The 22,071-nt window shown below is 43.2% G+C and overlaps 3 protein-coding genes across 3 annotated transcripts; 1 reads left to right on the top strand and 2 right to left on the bottom strand.

Annotated features, from left to right (window-relative positions):
• Nucleotides 1–809: 809 nt before the first annotated feature.
• LOC137097684 (tropomyosin-2-like) lies at nucleotides 810–2,312 on the bottom strand. The gene is made up of 2 exons (XM_067472245.1): nucleotides 2,181–2,312; nucleotides 810–1,946 (listed from the first exon to the last, which is right to left on the bottom strand). The coding sequence occupies exons 1-2, from the start codon at nucleotides 2,310–2,312 to the stop codon at nucleotides 810–812; spliced, it is 1,269 nt and encodes a 422-aa protein (XP_067328346.1).
• Nucleotides 2,313–4,117: 1,805 nt separating this feature from the next.
• Nucleotides 4,118–16,688, top strand: MMP28 (matrix metallopeptidase 28). The gene is made up of 8 exons (XM_060768366.2): nucleotides 4,118–4,240; nucleotides 7,502–7,572; nucleotides 8,110–8,282; nucleotides 9,583–9,804; nucleotides 10,289–10,534; nucleotides 11,764–11,901; nucleotides 12,756–12,923; nucleotides 14,725–16,688. The coding sequence occupies exons 1-8, from the start codon at nucleotides 4,136–4,138 to the stop codon at nucleotides 15,126–15,128; spliced, it is 1,527 nt and encodes a 508-aa protein (XP_060624349.2). The 5' UTR covers nucleotides 4,118–4,135; the 3' UTR covers nucleotides 15,129–16,688.
• A 172-nt stretch (nucleotides 16,689–16,860) lies between these two features.
• On the bottom strand, nucleotides 16,861–21,141 carry C11H17orf50 (chromosome 11 C17orf50 homolog). The gene is made up of 3 exons (XM_067472084.1): nucleotides 20,897–21,141; nucleotides 19,122–19,333; nucleotides 16,861–16,925 (listed from the first exon to the last, which is right to left on the bottom strand). Exons 1-3 carry the CDS (start codon nucleotides 21,139–21,141, stop codon nucleotides 16,861–16,863), a joined length of 522 nt encoding a protein of 173 aa, XP_067328185.1.
• Nucleotides 21,142–22,071: the final 930 nt, after the last annotated feature.

The raw sequence follows: 22,071 nt of genomic DNA, 5'->3' as shown, positions 1-22,071 counted from the left end.
TCCACAGATCCCCTGTGTACATGCCCGCTTACCCCATGGATACCAGGACTCTGGAATCATTGGGTCCCCCTTCAGTATGCACAGATCCCCTGGGTATGTGTGCCCTTACCCCGTGGGTACTAAGCCTCTGGAATCGTTGGGTCCCCCTCGGTATACACAGGCCCCTCATGTGTGTTGTTCTGTATAATATTTCATATTTCATATTTTATCTCTTGATATAAAACTTTGGCAAACAAAGCCACTCAGCACAACCTTGGTGACCATGCATCTGCACCCCTTGACCTGGGAATGCCTTCCAGTATTTTTCCTGGTCATCACCTACTTACAAAGGACTCAATCGCCCATCACCTGGCCGTGCAGGAGACAACAGGCCTCGGATTTGGACTGCCTGTTCTTTGTGCAGCCACATGGATGTATCGCTTGGCATTCCCTTTCCTGATGTTGGGATGACTCGCCCTGCTTTCCACAATGCTAGGTTGGCAGAAACTGGGGCTAACAGCGGGAGCTCACCCGCTTCCCGGGATTCGAACCACCAACCTTTCGATCAGCAAGTTCAGCAGCTCAGCGCTTTAACTCACTACACCACTAGGGGGCCCCAAAGAACTGTACTGTATAAAAATGTCTGTTTTTCACTGTAATGGTATCTCAGCTTTCTTTGGTGGATTACCATGAGCTGACTTGAATAAATACCTCGGTGGCTTCTTCTCCAACTTGGTGAGATTATTGATTGGGAATTATTGGGTTGTAGTTTCTTCGCCTCGCCAGGCACATGGATCCATGGACAGCCCACAGCTGGTGACAGTAACCGCTTATTGGGATGCTGTATTTGCACTTCGGGTTTTGTTATCCGCGGTCTTGATCTCACTATCTGCGGTCTGGATCTCATTGTCCGCTGTCTGGATCTTGCTATCCGCAGTCTGGATCTCGCTATCCGTGGTCTGGATCTCGCTACCCGTGGTCTGGATCTCGCTACCCGTGGTCTGGATCTCGCTATCCACGTTCTGGATCTCGCTACCCGCTGTCTGGATCTCGCTATCCGCGGTCTGGATCTCGCTATCCGTGGTCTGGATCTCGCTATCCGCGGTCTGGATCTCGCTATCTGCGGTCTGGATCTCTCTATCCGCGGTCTGCATCTCGCTATCCGCGGTCTGGATCTCTCTATCCACGTTCTGGATCTCGCTATCCGCGGTCTGGATCTCGCTATCCACGGTCTGGATCTCACTATCCACGGTCCAGATCTCACTATCTGCAGTCTGGATCTCACTATCTGCGGTCTGGATCTCACTATTCACGGTCTGGATCTCACTATCCACGGTCTGGATCTCATTATCCGCGGTCCGGATCTCACTATCTGCAATCTGGATCTCACTATCTGCGGTCTGGATCTCACTATCTGCGGTCTGGATCTCACTATTTGCTGTCTGGATCTTGCTATCTGCGGTCTGGATCTCTCTATCTGCGGTCTGGATCTCACTATCCACGGTCTGGATCTCGTTATCTGCGGTCTGGATCTCACTATCCGCGGTAGGGATCTCACTATCCGTGGTCTGGATCTCGCTACCTGCGGTCTGGATCTCACTATCCGCTGTCTGGATCTCGCTATCAGCGGTCTGGATCTCGCTATCCGCGGTCTGGATCTCTCTATCCGCGTTCTGGATCTCGCTATCCGCAGTCTGGATCTCGCTATCCACGGTCTGGATCTCGCTATCCATGGTCTGGATCTCCCTATCCGCGGTCTGGATCTCCCTATCCGCGGTCTGGATCTCACTATCCACGGTCTGGATCTCGCTATCCGTGGTCTGGATCTCACTATCCGCGGTCTGGATCTCACTATCTGCGGTCTGGATCTCACTATCTGCGGTCTGGATCTCGCTATCTGCGGTCTGGATCTCGCTATCCGCGGTCTGGATCTCGCTATCCGCAGTCTGGATCTCACTATCCGTGGTCTGTATTGCACAATCCGCAGTCTGGATCTCACTATCCACAGTCTGGATCTCACTATCTACGGTATATTTCAATTCGGAAGGATATTCTGTGACTTCGGTTTTGCTAAGACATCAAAGTTTCAGCAGAAGGTGATGAAGAAGGGAGTACAGAACTAAAAATACCTACCAAATTAAATCTATTATTATTATTATTATCTGAAGTTTTTCTCTACATACAAGAAATAAAAGTCCCACCCAATTGGGACTCTTTCCTCCTGTTTTATTCCTCCCTCCTGTTTTGCTCTGTTTTCTTTCTTTCTTCCCCTCCCTTTTCCTCTCCCTCCCTCCTTCCTTCCTTTCTTCCTTTCTCTCTCTGTCCAATGACATCAAGGATGGGCTAACTAACCCCTTAATTATCACTGGGCAGGGCTCCTTCTCAGAGCGAAAGGAGAGGAAAAAAAGAAGGAGGAAGAAAGAAAGAAAGAAAGAAAGAAAGAAAGAAAGAAAGAAAGAAAAGTAGGAGACTAGAAGGAGAGGGAGGGTAGGTGAAAAGAGACCAGGGAAAGAGAGAGAAGGAAAGGAAGGAAGAGGAGGAGAGGAAGAAAAGAGAGAGGGGGGAGAAAGAAAGGAAGGAGGGAGGGAGGAGCCGAAAGTGAAGGAGGACATAAAGAAGGAAGGAAAAAAGAAGAGAGACAGGGGACAAGAAGAGAAAGAAAAGAAAGAGAGGGAGGAGAAAGATAGGAAGGAAGGAAGGAAGAGGAGTGGAAGAAAAGAAAGAGGAGAAAGGAAGGGAGGGAGGAGCCGAAAGTGAAAAAGGAGATAAAGAAAGAAGGAACAAAGAAGAGGGACAGGGGACAAGAAGAGGAAGAAAAGAAAGAGGGAGGGAGGAGAAAGATAGGAAGGAAAGGCAGAAAGGAAGGAAGAGAGAGAGAAGAAAGAGAAAGGAGACAAGGAGGAGAGGAAGAAAAGAAAGGGAGAAGAAAGGAAGGAAGAAAAGGCAGAAAGAAAGAAAGAAAAAGAAAGAAGGATATGAGGGGGAGAGAAAGAAAATAAAGAGAGAGGGAGGGAGAAGAAGGAAGGAAGTAAGGAAGGAAGGAGAGTGAGACAGGAGACAAGGAGAGGAAGAAAATAAAGAGAGAGGGAGAAGAAGGAAAGGAAGGAAGAAAAGGCAGAAAGAAAGAGAAAGAAGGAAAGAAAGAAAGAAAAGAGAGAAGGAGACAAGGAGAGGGAGAGAAAAGGAGGGAGGGAAGGAAGGACAGGGAGATAGGAGACAAGGAGAGGAAGAAAAGAGAGGGAGGAGAGAGAAAGGAAGAAAAGGCAGAAAGAAAGAAAGAAAGAAAGAAAGAAAGAAAGAAAGAAAGAAAGAAAGAAAGAAAGAGAATGAGACAAGGAGGGGAGAAAAAGAAAAGGAGAGAGGGAAGGAGGAGAAAGAAGGAAGGAGAGAAGGAAGAAGAGAGAGACAGGAGAAAAGAAGGAGAGGAAGAAAAGAAAGGAGGAGAAAGGAAGGAAGGAAAGGCAGAAAAAAGGAGAGAAGGAGAGGAAGAGGAAAGAAAGAAACAAAGAAAGGGAGAAGGAGACGAGGAGGAAAGAAAGAGAAAAGAAACAGAGAGATAGGAAGGGTGGGAGGGCAGACAGAAGAAAGGAAGGAAGAAGGAAGTGGAGGAGACAAGGAGGAGAGGAAGAAAAGAAAGAGAGAGGAGAAAGAAAGAAAGAAAGAAAGGACAGAAAGAAAAGAAAGGGCTGAAAGTAAAGGAGACAAGGCGGAGAGGAAGAAAGAAAGGGAGTAAGAGGAGACGAGAAGGACAGAAACCAAAGAGAGAAGAGAGAAAAAGAAAAAGGGTGTGTATCACAAGAGAGAAGGAGGAGAGAAAGTGAGGTAGGAAAGAGGAGGAGAAAGGGAAGGAAGAGGAGGAGGAGAGAAAGAAAAAGAAGGAAGAAGAGGGGGTAGAAGGCGGAGAAAGGGTCTGAGAGAGAAGGAGGCAAGAAGGAGAGGAAGAGAGATAGAGGGAAGAAGAGACGAAAGAAAGAAAGAAAGAAAGAAAGAAAGAAAGAAGGCAAAGAAAGAAAAGAAAAGAAAAGAAAAGAAAAGAGGAAGGAGCCTAAAGTGAAGGAGACAAGGAAGGAAAAAAGGACAGACAGATAGATAGATAGAAAGAGAGAAAGAAAGACAGAAAGAAAGAAAGAAGGAAAGAAAGGAAGGAAGAGGTTTCATGGCACCCTTCCCCTTTCCCTTCTTCTTCCTCCTTTTCTTCCTCTCTCTTTCTTCTGGATCCTTCTTAAGACGAAGCAGGTCAAGTTCGGTTTCGGGGGCAAAGGTGAGGCCGGGTCACTTGGATGGAACTCTGTGCATGCTCAGAGGCACTCTTTGCCAAACAAAAATTGGACCATGTCCTTTGCTTCGGGGGAATTAAGCTGGGAAATGACTGGGTTTTGGTTAAAATTATTATTATTATTATTATTATTATTATTGTTTTCCAATCAAGAGAAAAGGGCATATTATTATTATTTTTGTAATAGCTTTGAATAAAATTATTATTATTATTATTGTAATAGCTTTGAATATTAATATTATTGTAATAGCTTTGAATATTAATATTATTGTAATAGCTTTGAATATAATAATAAAAATAATAATTGTAATAGCTTTAAATAAAAGCATTATTATTGTAATAGCTTTGAATATAATAATTATTAGTATTATTATACCTTTGAATAAAATTATTATTGTTGTTGTAATAGTTTTGAATAAAATTATTATTATTTTGTTGTTGATGTTGATGTTGTAGTAATAGCTTTGAATATTATTATTATTATTATTATTATTATTATTACCCATCAAGAGAAAAGGGCATGGGCTTATTATAATTATTGTTGTTGTTGTTGTTGTTGTTGTAATAGCTTTGAATAAAATTCCTATTATTATTATTATTTCCAATGAAAAGGGCATATTATTATTATTAATCATACTGCCCCTTTTTTCTCTCCATTGGGAGAACTATATTATTATTATTATTATTATTATTATCATTAATAGTAATAATATGCCCTTTTCATTGGAAATAATAATAATAATAATAGGAATTTTATTCAAAGCTATTACAACAACAACAATAATAGTTATAATCCCATGCCCTTTTCTCTTGATGGGAAATAATAATAATAGTACTACTAATAATAATTTTATTCAAAGCTATTACAACATTATTATTATTATTAATAATAATCATCATCATCATCATACTGCCCCTTTTTTCTCTCCATTGGGAGAACTCTATTATTGTTATCATTATTATTATCATTAATAATAATATGCCCTTTTCATTGGAAATAATAATAGGAATTTTATTCAAACCTATTACAACCACAACAATTATTATTATAATCCCATGCCCTTTTCTCTTGATGGGAAATAATAATAATAATAATAATAATAATAATAATAATTTTATTCAAAGCTATTACAACAACATTATTATTATTATTATTAATCATACTGCCCCTTTTTTCTCTCCATTGGGAGAACTATATTATTGTTATCATTATTATTATCATTAATAATAATAATATGCCCTTTTCATTGGAAATAATAATAGGAATTTTATTCAAAGCTATTACAACAACAATAATTATAATCCCATGCCCTTTTCTCTTGATGGGAAATAATAATGATAATAATAATAATAATAATAATAATAATAATTTTATTCAAAGCTATTACAACAACAACATTATTATTATTATTATTAATCATACTGCCCCTTTTTTGTCTCCATTGGGAGAACTATATTATTGTTGTAATTATTATTATCGTTAATAATAATAATATGCCCTTTTCATTGGAAATAATAATAATAATAGGAATTTTATTCAAAGCTATTACAACAACAACAATTATTATTATAATACCATGCCCTTTTCTCTTGATGGGAAATAATAATAATAATAATAATAATAATAATAATATTCAAAGCTATTACAACATTATTATTATTATTATTAATCATACTGCCCCTTTTTTCTCTCAATTGGGAGAACTATATTATTGTTATCATTATTATTATCGTTAATAATAATAATAATATGCCCTTTTCATTGGAAATAATAATAATAATAGGAGTTTTATTCAAAGCTATTACAACAACAACAATAATAGTAATAATAAACAACATTATTATTATTATTATTATTATTATTATTATTAATCATACTGCCCCTTTTTTCTCTCCATTGGGAGAACTATATTATTATTGTTATTATTATTATTATCATTAATAATAATAATAATAATAATAATAATAATAATAATAATAATATACCTTTTTTCTCTCCATTGGGAGAATCTAAAATGCAACCAGCTCACCATCTATAGAACACATAAGTTAAACACTATTCAAAGCATAGATTTGCAGGCTTTGCCAATTTAATTCATTGGAAAAGATCCTTTGTTTCTGGCACGATCTATATTTATAGCCTTGCAATATGTCTCTGCTCTTTCCTTTTTTGCACAAAAAAGGGAACGTGGTTTTTCCCAGGCTTCAGTGCAGCCCATTTCCTCTTGTTTTGCAATGACATTCTGTACAGAGAATGGCATTTCCTCCTTTGCAAAATCCTTCGGGAAAAGGAAAGAGGCCCTTGACGCTGTCTGGAAATAAGACGCTGCAGCTTTCAGAGTCAAAATAATAATAATATTATAACAATACAATAATATAATAAATATAATATAATAACAAAACAATATAATGATATAATATAATTAATATAATAAAAACATAATATAACAATATAATCAATACAATATAATATGATATAAATAATAAAATAACACAACAATATAATATAATGATATGAAATAATCAATATAGTAGTATAACAATATAATACAATAATATAATTAATAATGTAATGATATAATGTACAATAATACAATTATATAATGATAATGATATAATAAAAATCATAAATGTAATAGGACAAGATAACATTATAATAATATAACATAATAAATATTATAATATAATATGACAAGATAATATAATAATACAAGAATACAATAAATATAATTAATATAATATAATAATATATATAATTAATATAATAATTATTTATTATTATTATTATTAGTAGTAGAAGTATTCTTCCCTTTTGCCTAGGCCATTATTATTATTATTATTATTATTATTATTATTATTGTATTGTCGAAGGCTTTCATGGCCGGAATCACTGTGTTGTTGTAGGTTTTTTCGGGCTATATGGCCATGGTCTAGAGAGGCATTCTCTCCTGACGTTTCGCCTGCATCTATGGCAAGCATCCTCAGATTATTATTATTCTTCGAAAGCAGATTCATTCCTGGATTCACTCCCTGCATATTTTACAAAGGATTATTATTATTATTTTATCATTATTATTATTATTATTATTATATTTATTTATTTATTGTGTCAGGAGCAACCAGACGGCATTATATTATTATTATTATTATTATTATTCCAAAGGATTATCATCATCATCATCATTATATTATTATTATTCCAAAAGATTATTATTATTATTATTATTATTATTATTATTATTCCAGAGGTTCCTGGAGAAATATGGCTATTTTGAGCCAACAGCCGATGGATCCCAAGCATTTGCAGAAGCCGTCCGGTAATTATTATCATTATAATTATTATAATCGCCATCTATTATTTACTATTATCATCTATTATTATTATAATCTATTATTATTATTATCTATCATAATAATTTTATCTATTATTATTATTGTTATTGTTATTTAATGTAGCCTTCTCTTCCAAAATGATTGCCATAGTATGAGTCTCTACTTAAATCACAAACTTTAAGTACATTACAACTTCAAATATACAAATATACAGTAATAAAACAGCATTGTATATTATCAGGAGTAATTATATTTAATACATTAGTATTACTATATTACAATATCATTATATATTAAATTGTATTACATTAGAATGTCATTATCAATATTATATGTATATACAATCTATTATATTATTAGCACAGCACAATATTAGTATTATATATATTATATAATAATACCCTATAAGGCCAACACAATGGGGATGCTGCCTGGTGAAGCAACACGCCTTTCCCTTTGATGTCCGCTCCGGGTTTTAGTGCCAACTTGGGACTTCCTCTCTCTTTTCTTCCTTGTTTTAGGGCCTTCCAACGGGAATCCCACTTGGATCCCAGCGGAGCACTGGACCCCCCTACTCTCCACCAGATGACCCTTCCCCGATGCGGTAACAAAGGCAGCCAACAGCACAGAGTGATCACTTGGATGAAGCCTGGACCAAAGAGGAGGAGCCGTAGGGGACGGGACCTCCTGCCAAGTAAGCCAACCTTTCGATGCTCAGCAAAGACCCCTCTGCCTTGGACTGCCACTCCCAGAATCCCCTGGGGTGGGCAGTCTCCCCTCCATGGGATCAGCATGCAGTGACCCTCTGAATGACCAACCTAAGCAGGGCTGTGGATGAAAGGTTGGCTTGGAGATTCCTCCTCTGTAGAGTCACCATGAGAACTAAGGTGGGGATGATGGGTTGACTTGGATTCCCATCCATAGGGTCCCCATGATCCCAACTCAGCTATGGACGATGGGTTGACTCCCCTTCATAGGGTTTTCATAATCTCAACCCAACTGTGGACAATGGGTTGACTTGAAGGTTCCTAAAGTTACCAAGAACTCGTTCATAGGGTTCCCATGATCCCAACCCAACTGTAGATGATGGGTTGGCTTGAAGGTTTCTCCTCCGTGGAGTCACCATGAGAACTAAGGTGTGGATGATGGGTTGAATTGGAATCCCATCCATAGGGTCCCCATGATCCCAACTCAGCTGTGGACAGTGGGTGGACTCCCCTTTGTAGGGTCTCCATGATCTCAACCCAACTGTGGTCAATCGGATGACTTGAAGGATCCTAAAGTTACCATGAACTTGTTCATAGGGTCCCCATGATCCCAACCCAACTGTAGACGATGGGTTGGCTTAAAGGTCTCCCCTTTATAAGGTCACCATGATCTCAGCTCAACTGTGGACAATGGGTTGACTTAGATTCCCATTCATAGGGTGTCTTCTTTGTAGGGTCCCCATGAACTTGTCCATAGAGTCATCATGAACCCAACTCAACTCTGGACAATGGGTTGGCTTGGAGGTTCATAGGGTCATCATGAACGTTTTCACAGTATCCCCATGAACCTAACTCAGATATGGACGTTGGGTTGGCTTGGAGGTCTCTCCTTCATAGGGTCACCATGAGAACTCAGTTGTGTATGATGGGTTGACTTGGATTCCCATCCATAGGGTCACCATGAAGGTCTCTCATTTATTGGGTCTCCATGAAGTCATGCTTACAAGACCTAAGCAAGGCTGTGGATGATGATTTGGCTTGGAGGTCCATAGGGTCGCCATGAACTTGTTCATAGGGTTGACTTAGATTCCCAGTCATAGGGTCAGCCCTTCATAGGGTTGCCATGAACCCAACTCAACTGTGGATGGTGAGTTGGCTTGGAGGCTGTTAGGAAAAGTTGGGAGTTGGAGTCCAAAACACCTGGAGGGAGGGCCGAAGTTGGCCCACACCTGGTCTGCACTCTTGGGAACTTGGAAGCTTCCATCTCTCTTTCCCTGTCTCTTTCAGGTGGAAAATGGCACAAGCGGCAGCTGACCTTCCGCCTGGTCAACTGGCCACGGTACTTGCCTCCGAACCAGGTCCACTCGGCCATCCAGGCAGCCTTCCGGCTCTGGAGCAACGTCTCCGGCCTGCTCTTCTGGGAGGCCGAGGGGGAGCCTGCCGACATCCGCCTGACCTTCTTCCAGGGAGACCACAATGACGGGACCGACAATGCCTTTGACGGGCCTGGTAAGAATAGAGGGGCCCCTGAAGGACATCCAGTCCAGCCCTCCCCCCATCTTCTGCCACAAAGGAAGATAGGATTACTATATTATTATTATTATTATTATTATTATTATTATTATTATTATTATTAGACTCATTGAATTGGGAGGGATCCCTAAAGGCCATCCAGTCCATCCCCCTTCTGCTATGAAGGAAGATGGAATTACTATTATATTATATTATTATCCATTATTATTATTATTATTATTATTATTATTATTATACTGGCTGTTAGGAATTGTGGGAGTTAAAGTTCAAAACACATGGAGGACCGAACTTTGCCCATGCCTGCTCTAGAATCACATCTCCACTTCATTAACCCTCCAGTGGACTGTGCTGTGAACACATGTGCATTAGAATTGTATTTCTTCCACACACTGGAGGTACATGCAATTAATTCCTACCTCAGACAGCATTTTCTACCTGACATCCTTCTCCATTTCTGCAGGGGGCGCCCTGGCGCATGCCTTCTTTCCGCTCCGAGGGGAGGCGCACTTCGACAGCGAGGAGCGCTGGGTGCTGGGTGGTGGGAAAGGACGCAACCTCTTCCTGGTGGCGGCACACGAGATTGGCCACACACTGGGCCTGGCGCACTCTCCCGTCCGGGGGGCTCTGATGTCCCCCTACTACAAGAAGCTAGGCAAGGGCTTCCTTCTTAACTGGGACGACATCCTGGCCATCCAGAACTTATACGGTAAGCACCTACACTTTTGGCAACGAGATGTAGGAACCCTTGGAGGAGGTAGAAAAGGCATTTGACAATGTTGAATGGGATCTCTGAGGTCCTGATGCCCTTTAGCAATGGGATTTTGGAAGCTTGGAAAGTTCATTGAGACCCTATAATGAAACTGAAGCAGGCCCACCATCCCAATGGCATGAACCTATGGCTGTCCACTGAAGAACTGGCCAAATCCAGGTTTCATTCCAGTCTTTGGAGGTAGAAAAGGCATTTGACAATATTGAATGGGATCTCCAAGGTCCCAACGCTCTTCAGCAGTGAGACGTAGGAACCTTGGAACGTTCATTGAGACCCTACAAACAAAACATGGAGCAGACCCACCATTCCAATGGCATGACCCTATGGCTGTCCACTGAAAAACTGGCCAAATCCAGGTTTTGACAATATCGAATGAGATCTCTGAGGTCCCAACGTTCTTCAGCAATGGGATGTACGATAGTTCATTGAGACCCTACAAATAAAACATGGAGCAGACCCACCATTCCAATGGCATGACCCTATGGTTGTCCACTGAAGAACTGGCCAAATCCAAGTTTCATCCCAGTCTTTGGGTTAAATTGGAGGTAAAAAAAGACATTTGACAACATCAAATGGGATCTTGAGGTCCCAACCCTCTTTAACACTGGGATGTAGGAACCTTGGAGGAGGTGGAAAAGGCATTTGACAAAATCGAATGGGATCTCTGAGGTTCTGTTGCCCTTTAACAGTGGGATTTAGGAATCCTTGGAGGAAGTAGAAAAGCCATTTGACAAAATCGAATGGGATCTCCGAGGTTCCGATGCCCTTTAGCAATGGGATGCATGAACCCTTGGTGAAGAATGAAAAGGCATTTGACAACACTGAATGGGATCTCCGAAGTCCCGATGCTCTTTAGCAATGGGACTTAGAAATCTTGGAGAATCCATTGAGACACTATAATGAAACCAGAGCAGACCCACCACCCCAATGGCATGGCCCTATAGCTGGCCACTGAAGAACTGGCCAAATATAGGTTTCATCCCAGTCTTTGGAGGTAGAAAAGGCATTTGACAACCTTGAATGGGAGCTCTAAGATCTACCCAGATTAGAGATAGGTTGCCCTAGTGAGATACTTTTAGGACTTCTTCACATTTGGAAATACCCTGTTTACTCAAATCTAATGCTCACCTTTTTGCATATTTATCCTTTCTCTTCTTTTTTGGTAGGGAAACCGTCTCGGGGGCCAGTGGTCCAGCTTCCAGGGAAACTCTTTGCCCGCTTCCCAGAAATTGAAGAAGGACATCAGGAGGAAGACAACCTTAGTGTCCATTACTGCTGGTCCTTTTTTGATGCCATCACTACAGGTAAGGAAGATTCTGAGTCTTAAGACACCCCCCCCCCAAGGTCATCTAGTCCATCCCCCTTCAGTCAGACAGGAAGGCATAGTCAAAGCCCTCCCAACAGATGGCCATCCAGCCTCTGTTTAAAAACCTCCAGAAATACCAATAGTAACAAGTATCTTTTTAAAAGGTCACCATATTAGTAACTTTTTAAAAGACCTCAAGTTACTCTTTCAAAGACCACAATTAAATACCAATAGTAACAAGTTACACTTTAAGAGATCACAATTAACACCAATAGTAATGAGTATCTTCTTCAAAGGCCACAATGTGAGTTATTTTTTAAAACGCCACAATACCAATAGTAACAAATTACTTTTAAAAAACTGCAGTGGAATACCAATAGTAATGAGTTACTTTCTCAAAAGCCACAATGTAACACCGATAGCAACGAGTTACTTTTTAACAGACCACAATGAAAAACCAATAGGAACTGTTTGCTATATATATAAAATAGGAAGTGCTACATCCAAACAAGGAGATTGACAAGTTACTTTTTGAAAAATCACAATAAATGTATGGCTGATAGTTACAAGATGCTATTGAGTTTTTTTCTAAAAGCCACAATAAAATACAAATAGTAACTTTATATATATATATAGTTACTAAAATGAAAATTTGTATGTTGGTTTGTGGGTTTGTTTGTGCTACAACCAAACATGGAGATCAACAAGTTACTCCACAATGAATGTTGTGTGGCTAATATTAACAAGTTACTTGTTAAGAACCCACACTAAAATACCAATAGTAACTCGTTACTTTTGATATGTTGCAAAGAACTGTGAATTCTCACACACTTTTGTCCATATTGTGTGCAGATCTCGAGGACAACATCGTGGTCTTCAAGGGAGGCCATTACTGGACGGTGTCCAAAGCGGGAGTGAGCAGCGGTCCGCACCCGATCCAGGCCAAGTGGCCAGGGATGGCGTCCAGCCTTGACGCAGCCGCCTTCTCAGAGGAGGATGGGAAATACTATTTCTTCAAAGGTGAGGAACTAGCTTAGGTACCCGAGTTTGCCTTTTGTCATGGCATTCATTAGTAAAAAATACTTGAATGATTCTATCGCCAGGGTGAAAGGCCAAGCAGTATGTTCTCTGTCCCTCAGGGAGTGACTGCCCCTAGATGGAATCCATGGAAGCCCTCCAAATGGCTACTTGGAGGAACAGCTGGGTCTTTCCTCTGACCCTTCATCAACCTCTATGGAGAACAGCTGGGTCTTTCCTGTAACTTTCCTGTTGACATCATCAGAAGGGAGGAGCTTGGGGATCTTATTCAACCTATTGATGTCATCAGAAGAGACAGAGCTTGGGGGCTTTCATTCAACCTGTTGGCATCATCAGAAAGGATGAAGCTTGTGGCTCTCACTTAAGCTGCTAATGTCATTGGAAGGGTTGGAGCTTCAGGGATACCTTTGGCCTATTGACATAACCTGAGGAGGTAGAGCTTAGGATATTAACTGATGTGTTGACATCATCGGAAGGGTGGAGCTTGGGGCTCTCACTCAACCTGTTGACATCACCAGAAAGGATGGAGCTTAGGGCTCTAAGTCAACTGTTGACATCATCAGAAGGGTGGAGCTTGGGTCTCTCATTCAACCTGCTGACATCATCAGAAGGGGTGGAGCTTGGGGTTCTCACTCAAACTGTTGACATCATCAGAAGGGTGGAGCTTGGGGTTCTCACTCAAACTGTTGACATCATCAGAAGGGTGGAACTTGGGGCTCTCACTCAACCTGTTGACATCATTAGAAGGGTGGAACTTGGGGCTCTCACTCAACCTGTTGACATCATCAGAAGGGTGGAGCTTGGGTCTCTCATTCAACCTGCTGACATCATCAGAAGGGATGGAGCTTGGGGTTCTCACTCAACCTGTTGACATCATCAGAAGGGTGGAGCTTGGGGCTCTCACTCAACCTGTTGACATCATCAGAAGGGTGGAGCTTGGGGTTCTCACTCAACCTGTTGACATCATCAGAAGGGTGGAGCTTGGGGTTCTCACTCAACCTGTTGACATCATCAGAAGGGATGGAGCTTGGGGTTCTCACTCAACCTGTTGACATCATCAGAAGGGTGGAGCTTGGGGCTCTCACTCAACCTGTTGACATCATCAGAAGGGTGGAGCTTGGGGTTCTCACTCAACCTGTTGACATCATCAGAAGGGTGGAGCTTGGGGCTCTCACTCAACCTGTTGACATCATCAGAAGGGATGGAGCTTGGGGTTCTCACTCAACCTGTTGACATCATCAGAAGGGTGGAGCTTGGGGCTCTCACTCAACCTGTTGACATCATCAGAAGGGTGGAGCTTGGGGTTCTCACTCAAACTGTTGACATCATCAGAAGGGTGGAGCTTGGGGTTCTCATTCAACCTGCTGACATCATCAGAAGGGTGGAACTTGGGTCTCTCATTCAACCTGCTGACATCATCAGAAGGGTGGAGCTTGGGGCTCTCACTCAACCTGTTGACATCATCAGAAGGGTGGAGCTTGGGTCTCTCATTCAACCTGCTGACATCATCAGAAGGGGTGGAGCTTGGGGTTCTCACTCAAACTGTTGACATCATCAGAAGGGTGGAGCTTGGGTCTCATTCAACCTGCTGACATCATCAGAAAGGGTGGAGCTTGGGTCTCTCACTCAACCTGTTGACATCATCAGAAGGGGAGGAGCTTGGGCACTCACAATCAATCTGTTGACATCATCACAAGGGGAGGAGCATGGGGGATCTCACATAACCTCTGTGTCATCAGAGGGGGCGGAGCTTGGGAATCTCACCTGGCCTTCCTCTTTGCAGGGGGGCGGTGCTGGCGCTACAATGGGTCCTTCCTGGACGACGGCTTCCCTCAGAAGTGCAGTGGTGGTGGAAGCAGTGCTCTCCCCCGGCATCCAGACATGGCCCTCTTCTTCCGTCCGCTGCACCAGCTGGTCCTCTTTAAGGGCCCAAAGTACTTTGTGGTGGATGGGGAGGACCTCCAGGTGGAGCCCTATTACCCCCGGAGCCTCCGGGACTGGGGGGGAGTACCAGCGCTGGCCAATGGGGCCCTCACCCGCCCGGGTGGCTCTGTCTACTTCTTTCGCAATGACGACTTCTGGGAGTTTGACCCAGAGAAGCTACGGGTGGTGGGCAGTGGGAAGTGGGCTGCCCAGTTGGCCTGGCTCGGGTGCCAGGACGCGGCCCTCAACCGGGCAGGGGAATAATCACCCCTCCCAGAACACACATTGGGTTGCATGGTGGACAAAATGGTCAACCACCTCCACCAATCGAGAACCGCCCACCATCTTGGTTGGTTTGTGGAGGAGGAAGGAGCCAGGTTTTGGACCTAGTGGACTCGCTGGCATGTATGGTTTCCACTCCAACATTAATCCTCTTCTCTTCCAAGATGGCTGCCTTTGGAAGAACAAAATGACCAAACTCATCCACTAACCAGGAACCATCCACCATCTTGGTTGGTTTGTGGAAAAGGAAGGTGCCAGCAGTTGTACCTAGAGGACTCGAGGCTGGCATATATGGTTTCCTCTCCAGTGTTAACCCTCTTCCTTTCCAAGATGGTTGCCTTCAGGAGGACAAAATAGCCAACCTCCACTCACTATGGACTGTCTGCCATCTTGGATTCTAGTTCTTCTTCAGAGGGAGAAGGAACTGGCATTTGGACCCATTTATGAGAGGACAATGTTTGGATTGGCTATGGAGGAGGCCCATAGGGATGAATGGCTTCTTTCACAACATTCATTTTCTTCCCTTCCAAAATGATTGCCTTCATGTGGATGGCCATTTTGGATTCTGGCTGTTTTACAGAGGGATAAGGAACAGACATTTGGGCCAATTTATGATAGACCAATGTTTGGATTAGCTAATGAGGAGGCCCATAGGAAGCAATGTTTTCCTCTCCAATGTTAACCCTCTTCCCTTCCAAAATGGCTGCCATTTGGAGGACTAAACGGCAACCCTCCTCCTGTTGACCATGTACATGGATCAACTCAAGGCTAGCTTTTATGCTGGGCTCACATTTGGGTTGTCCGAGGACAGGTTCCATAGGGAGCAATGGTTTCTTCTCAAAAATGCTACATTGGAGAGGACAAAATGGTGGTCCTCCTCCACTAACTGACCACCAACCTGAACTCCAACCTTTGGACCCAGAAGACTCAACACTTAGATTTAGGACAACATTTTGAGTTGGAAGAGACTGATGGCCAAGGAGGAGAACCATAGTGTGCAATGTCTGCTCCCGCCAATGTTAATTCTCTTCCCTTCCAAAATGGCTGCCTTCAGAAGGACAAAATGGCTCCGGGGAAGGCTGACAGGGAATGATGGCTGCCTTGAAGAGTGACAAAATGGTGTCCCTTCCTCCACCCTTTACTACTGACCACCCACCATCTTGGATTTCCATCTCAGGGTCCAAATTGCAAGAAAATGGGGGCATCCTTCATTCCTTGTGCGAAGAAGGATGCCTAAAATGGCCTCCTTGGTCCAAAAATGGTGGCCATTTTGTTTTTTTTGCAGGACAACAACACCTCGCTGTTCTTCTTCTACCAAATACCTCAATATTACATTTTGGGTGGATGGGATATGAAATATCACTACTGTATTGTATGCATTGCCTGAATATTCTGTGAAGAACTGAATGTATTACTGAATTATTCCACCTCCGTTCTCCATGGAACCCTCTGAGAAGAAGGCCTTCTTGACCTCTTCCATTCCTTCTGGCATGAACGGAAAAAGGAAAATTAAAAGGCAAAGGCCATTAATGTTAAATAGAAGGAGTGCTGGGTGGTTTTTTTTTTGGGGGGGGGGGGTCTCTGGTAAACCAAGATGGCACCCGAAACAGACCAAAAATGCCCTGAGAGAATGGGACGGCAAACATGGGAGTTTATTGAGAGTGAAACGTGGCAAAGTGGAAGATGTCCACCATCAAAAGGTGGAGATGACCTGTCACGGACCTTTCGCTTCCTCCTCATCCTCCATTTCCTCTGTTGCGGTGGTCAAGTCCAGGGATCCTGAGGGGAAAACCATGGAGGGATAGGTGGGTCACCCAACTGACCATTGCCTCCTTGGTCCATTGGACACTTGAAGCCTCCAATTGAAGTCCCTCATCTTAAACCTTCCATCCTAAGTCTCCCATGCAAGCTTCCTCATTGAAGTCTCCCATTCCAGATCTTCTGTTGAAGATCTTCTGTTGAAGCCTCCCATTGAAGTCTTCTGACCTAAATGCTTCATCTTCCCATCCTAAGCTTCCCATGCTATGTCTTCCCCATTTTCCTATTCTATTTCTCCCACTGAAGTCTCCCATCTGGAGCTTCTCATCCCATCCTTGCTATCTCCTGGGATGTTTCTCATCCCAAGTGTCCCATCCCAAGTCTCTTCTCCTAAGCTTTCCATCTTAAGACCCCCATTCCAAGTCGCCCATTGATGTCTCCCATCCTAAACCCCCCATCCAGAGTCCTCCATTGATGTCTCCCATCCAAAGGCTGCCATTGAAACCTCGCAACTGAAATCTCCAGTTGAAGCCTCCCATCCAAAGTCTCCCACATGAAGCTTCTTTCTCCTTCCAAGTCTCCCCGTGAAGTGTACCCTGTTAAGTCTCCCATCTAAAGCTTCTCCTCCCAAGCCTCCCATTGAATAAACCCAACTGAAATCTCCTACCTCAAGTCCCCATCCCAAGTCTCCCGTCCTAAACCACCCATCGAAACCTCCCATCCAAAGCCTCACATTCAGAGCCTCCCATCTGAAGCTTCTCCTCCCAGGTCTTCCATTGAGGTTTCCCATCCTAAGCCTCCCAAAGAAGCCACCCATCTAGATCCTCCCGTTGATGTCTCTCATCCAAAGCCTCTTCCCTTAAGCCTCCCATTGAAGTCACTCATTGAAGCCTCCCAACTGAAACCTTCCACCTCAAGTCTCCCATCCTAAACCTCCAATGGAAATCTCCCATCCAGAGGCTCCCATTGTTCCATCCAAAGCCTCCCACTCTAGGCTTCCCATCCCAAGTCTCTCATTGAAGCCTCCCACCCAAAGCCTCCCATTTGGGTCTCCCATCCCAAGCTTCCCATGGAAACCTCCCATCTAGACCCTCCCATTGATGCCTCCCATCCAAAGCTTCCCATCTTAAGTCTCCTGTTGAAGCCTTCCAACTGAAGCCTTCCATCTCAAGTCTCTCATCCTAAACCTCCAATGGAAATCTCCCATCCAGAGGCTCCCATTGATGTGTTCCGTCCAAAGCCTCCCACCCTAAACTTCTCATCCCAAGTCTCTCATTGAAGCCTCCCATCCAAAGCTCCCCATTTAGGTCTCCCATTCTAAGCTTCCCATGGAAACCTCCCATCTAGACCCCACCGTTGATGCCTCCCATTCAAAGCCTCCCATCCTAAGTCTCCTGTTGAAGCCTCCCAACTGAAACCTTCCACCTCAAGTCTCCCATCATAAACCTCCAATGGAAATCTCCCATCCAGAGGCTCCCATTGATGTGCTCCATCCAACGCCTCCCACCCTAAACTTCTCATCCCAAGTCTCTTATTGAAGCCTCCCAACCAAAGCCCCCCATTTAGGTCTCCCATTCCAAGCTTCCCATGGAAACCTCCCATCTAGATCCCACCGTTGATGTCTCCCGTCCAAAGCCTCCCATCCTAAGTCTCCTGTTGAAGCCTCCCAACCGAAACTTTCCATCTCAAGTCTCCCATCCTAAACCTCCCATGGATACCTCCCATCTAGACCCCACTGTTGATGTCTCCCATCCAAAGCCTCCCATCCTAAATCTCCTGTTGAAGCCTCCCAACCAAAACCTTCCACCTCAAGTCTCCCATACTAAACCTTCCATGGATACCTCCCATCTAGACCCCACCGTTGATGTCTCCCATCTAAAGCCTCCCACCCAAAGTCTCTCCTCCCAAAGGTTTCCCATTGAGCATCCCAACTCAAACCTCCCAGTAGTCCCCATTGAAGTCTCCCATCTGAAGCTTCTCATCCCAAATCTTCCATTGAACTCTCTCAATGGAAATCTCCCATCTTGTCCCTTTTCCTAAACCCCCCATCCTGAGCCTCCTACTGATTCCTCCCACCCTAAGCTTCTCCTCCCAAGCCTCCCATGGAACCTCCCAATGGTGACCTCCCATCCCAAGTCTCCACCTCAGGTCCCTCATCCTCAATCTCCCACCCAGAGATGCCCATCAAAGCCTTTCCCTCCCACATGGAGGTCTTGCCTGCACTGGTGGAGGGGCTCTGGGCCTCCAGGGGTGGGTGTCCCAGCAGGCCGTGCTCAATGAAGCCCCGGCTGTAGTGGAGGGTCCGGCACTTGGGGCAGAAGGTCACCTCACAGTCCGGACACATCCCGGCCACCGAGGAGGAAGAGGAGGAGGAGGAAGGCCGCTTCCCCTCCGCCCGACAGCAAACGGGCTCCTGGGGAGCCTTGGCCCTGGGTTATGGGGGAGATGGGGAAGAAAGGAAAGGGGGGCGGGCATCAGCAGGGCCGCATCCGGAACACAGTCCGATCTTGGACCTTGGAAGCCTAGGAACCAATGCTAGCTACTAACCCAGTTCCCAAAGACAGTTGGGAACTAGATTAGACCTTAAGGAATCTCCCAGTGTTCTCTATGTGTCATGTTCTCGGTGCTGAACTACATTAGGCCTTAATTAATCTCCTTCTTTGGACTACAACTCCCAGAATCCTCCATGTGTCATGTTCTGGGTGCTGAACTACATTAGATTTTAATCAATGTTCTTTGGACTACAACTCCCATTATCCTCCATGTGTCATGTTCTGGGTGCTGAACTACATTAGATTTTAATCAATGTTCTTTGGACTACAACTCCCATTATCCTCCATGTGTTATGTTCTAGGTGCTAAACTACATTAGGCCTTAATGAATCTCCTCCTTTGGACTACAATTCTCAATAGCTTACATGTTCTAGGCACCAGACTATTAGGCCTTCATTAATATACCTTGGACTACAACTCCTATTATCCTCTGTGCCTCATGTTCTAGGTGCTGAACTACATTAAGCTTTAATCGCCTTCATTAGACTACAACTCCCATTATCCTCCATGCATCACATTCTGGACACCAAACTATATCAGGCCTTCGTGAATCTCCTTCTTTGGACTACAATTCCCATTATCCTCCATGTGTCATGTTCTAGGTGCTAAACAACATTAGGCCTTAATGAATCTTGTTTTTTGGACTGCAAGTCCCATTCTCCATGTGCCATGTTGTAGGCATCAAACTATATTAGGCCTTAATTAATATTATTTGGACTACAACTCCAATTATCCTCATTGCATCATGTTCTAGATACTGAACTATATTAGGTTTTAAGGAATCTCCTTTGGACTAGAAATCCTAGTATTCTCCATTCATCATGTTCTAGATGCTGAACTACATTAGACCTTCACGAATCTCCTCTTTGGACTACAACTCCCATTATCCTCTATGCACCATGTTCTAGGCACTAAGCTACATTAGGCCTTAATGAATCTCCTTCCTTGGACTACAACTCAGTGCTTCATATTCTAGGTACTGAACTAAATCTTATTGAATTTTCTCCTTTGGACTATAACTCCCAACATGCTCTATGCATCATGTTCTAGACACTAAACTACATTAGGTCATTATGCTTGTATAATTTGATGCATTAGGCCTTATTGAGTCTCCTCCTCTGGACTACAATTCCCAGTATCCTCCATGCATCAGGTACTGAACTAGGTCAGAGTTTGAGAGATCTCCTCCTTCAGACTATAACTCCTCAAATCCACCATATGACAAACTAGATCTAGTTTGGAAAAATATTTTGACTCTAACTCCCAGCATCCCCCCACCCGAACCAGCAAAGACCCAGGTTCTACATTAGAGCAGAGTGAGGAAAGTCGCTTTCTTTGGACTCTAACTCCCAGTATCCTCCCCCATAGTTGCTGAAGGAGTGACCCTATCATGCGGAAGCGGACTGTTGGGAGTTGCAGTCCCCTTCCTGATCTCTGTACCTGTCTCCTAACCAGGTGAATCCGGAAAGGAGCGGGAAAGGGAGCCAGTTCCAGAGCCAGCTCTCTTGCTTGGGGCCTGGTTCCACGTTCGGGTTCTGTGGAGGAGAAGAAGGAGGCCCAGGACTAGACTCCTCCACATCTGCTTCTGGCTCCTTCTCCTCCTCCTCCTTCTCTTCTTCGGCTTCTGTTTCTCGCAGGGATTTCTCCGATTCGGTCGGTTCTTCCTCTTCTGTGCTTTGGGACATTGGGAGCTGCAGAACACCTGGGCTAAAAGAAGAAGAACAAGAAGGGTGATGATGATGATGATGATGATGATGATGATGATGGAAAACATCAAAATCTATTCATCTATTCATCTCTGTATCCATCTCTGACTGTCTGTCTGTCTATCTATCCATCCATTCATCGATCTCTATCATTGATATCTATCTATCCATCTCTGTCTGTCTCTCTGTCTGTCTGTCCATCTGTCTGTCTATCCATCTATCTCTATCATCAATATGTATCTATATAGCTATCTATCCATCCATCCATCCATCCATCTATCATCCATACCTATCTCCATCTATTTCATTTATTTATCCTTTCATCCTTCTATCCATCCATCTCTGTCTGTCCTCCGTCTGTCTATCTATCCATCTATCCCTCTATTTCTATCCATCCATCTCTATCATCAATATTTATCTATATAGTCATCCATCTATCCATCCATATTTATCTATCTATCTATCTATCTATCTATCTATCTATCTATCTATCTATCTTTCTATCTTTCTATTAATTTATCTTTCCTTTCATCCTTCTGTCCATCCATCTCTGTTTGTTTCTCTACTGTCCATCTGTCTGTCTATCTTTCCATCTATCCCTCTATCTATCTATCTATCTATCTATCTATCTATCTATCTATCTATCTATCTATCTCCATCCATCTCTTCCTGTCTGTCTCTCTATCTATCTGTCCATCCATCCTCCATCTCTATCCATCTATTCATCTATCTATTCTGCAATCCATCCAATTATCCATTCATTTCTGTCTCTCTGTTCATCCATCCATCTACCCATCTGTTCATCTATTCATCTATCCATCCATCCTCCAACTCTATCTATCTATCCACCTACTTACCTATCTATCCATCCATTTATACTTCCACCCATAAGTCTATCTTCTATCTATC

Source organism: Anolis sagrei, chromosome 11 (genome assembly GCF_037176765.1).
Source record: "Anolis sagrei isolate rAnoSag1 chromosome 11, rAnoSag1.mat, whole genome shotgun sequence".
NCBI classification, from domain to species: Eukaryota; Metazoa; Chordata; class Lepidosauria; order Squamata; family Dactyloidae; genus Anolis; species Anolis sagrei.
The sequence above is the reverse complement of the archived record's forward strand: the minus strand, read 5'-3'. Positions and strand labels throughout refer to the sequence as shown.

Bases quoted from the DNA above. Each gene is read 5' to 3' on its own strand.
- C11H17orf50 (XM_067472084.1), bottom strand. From the start codon at position 21,141: ATGTCCCAAAGCACAGAAGAGGAAGAACCGACCGAATCGGAGAAATCC. The intron at 19,334-20,896 runs GTACAGAGATCA...CCCATAACCCAG, and splicing joins TTCACCTGGTTAGGAGACAG to GGCCAAGGCTCCCCAGGAGC. The intron at 16,926-19,121 runs GCAAGACCTCCA...TTTTCCCCTCAG, and splicing joins GAGCCCCTCCACCAGTGCAG to GATCCCTGGACTTGACCACC.
- LOC137097684 (XM_067472245.1), bottom strand. From the start codon at position 2,312: ATGTCATTGGACAGAGAGAGAAAGGAAGAAAGGAAGGAAGGAGGGAGG. The intron at 1,947-2,180 runs GTGGGACTTTTA...TGTGCAATACAG, and splicing joins GAGGAAAGAGTCCCAATTGG to ACCACGGATAGTGAGATCCA.
- MMP28 (XM_060768366.2), top strand. From the start codon at position 4,136: ATGGCACCCTTCCCCTTTCCCTTCTTCTTCCTCCTTTTCTTCCTCTCT. The intron at 7,573-8,109 runs GTAATTATTATC...TCCTTGTTTTAG, and splicing joins GCATTTGCAGAAGCCGTCCG to GGCCTTCCAACGGGAATCCC. The intron at 12,924-14,724 runs GTGAGGAACTAG...TCCTCTTTGCAG, and splicing joins GAAATACTATTTCTTCAAAG to GGGGGCGGTGCTGGCGCTAC.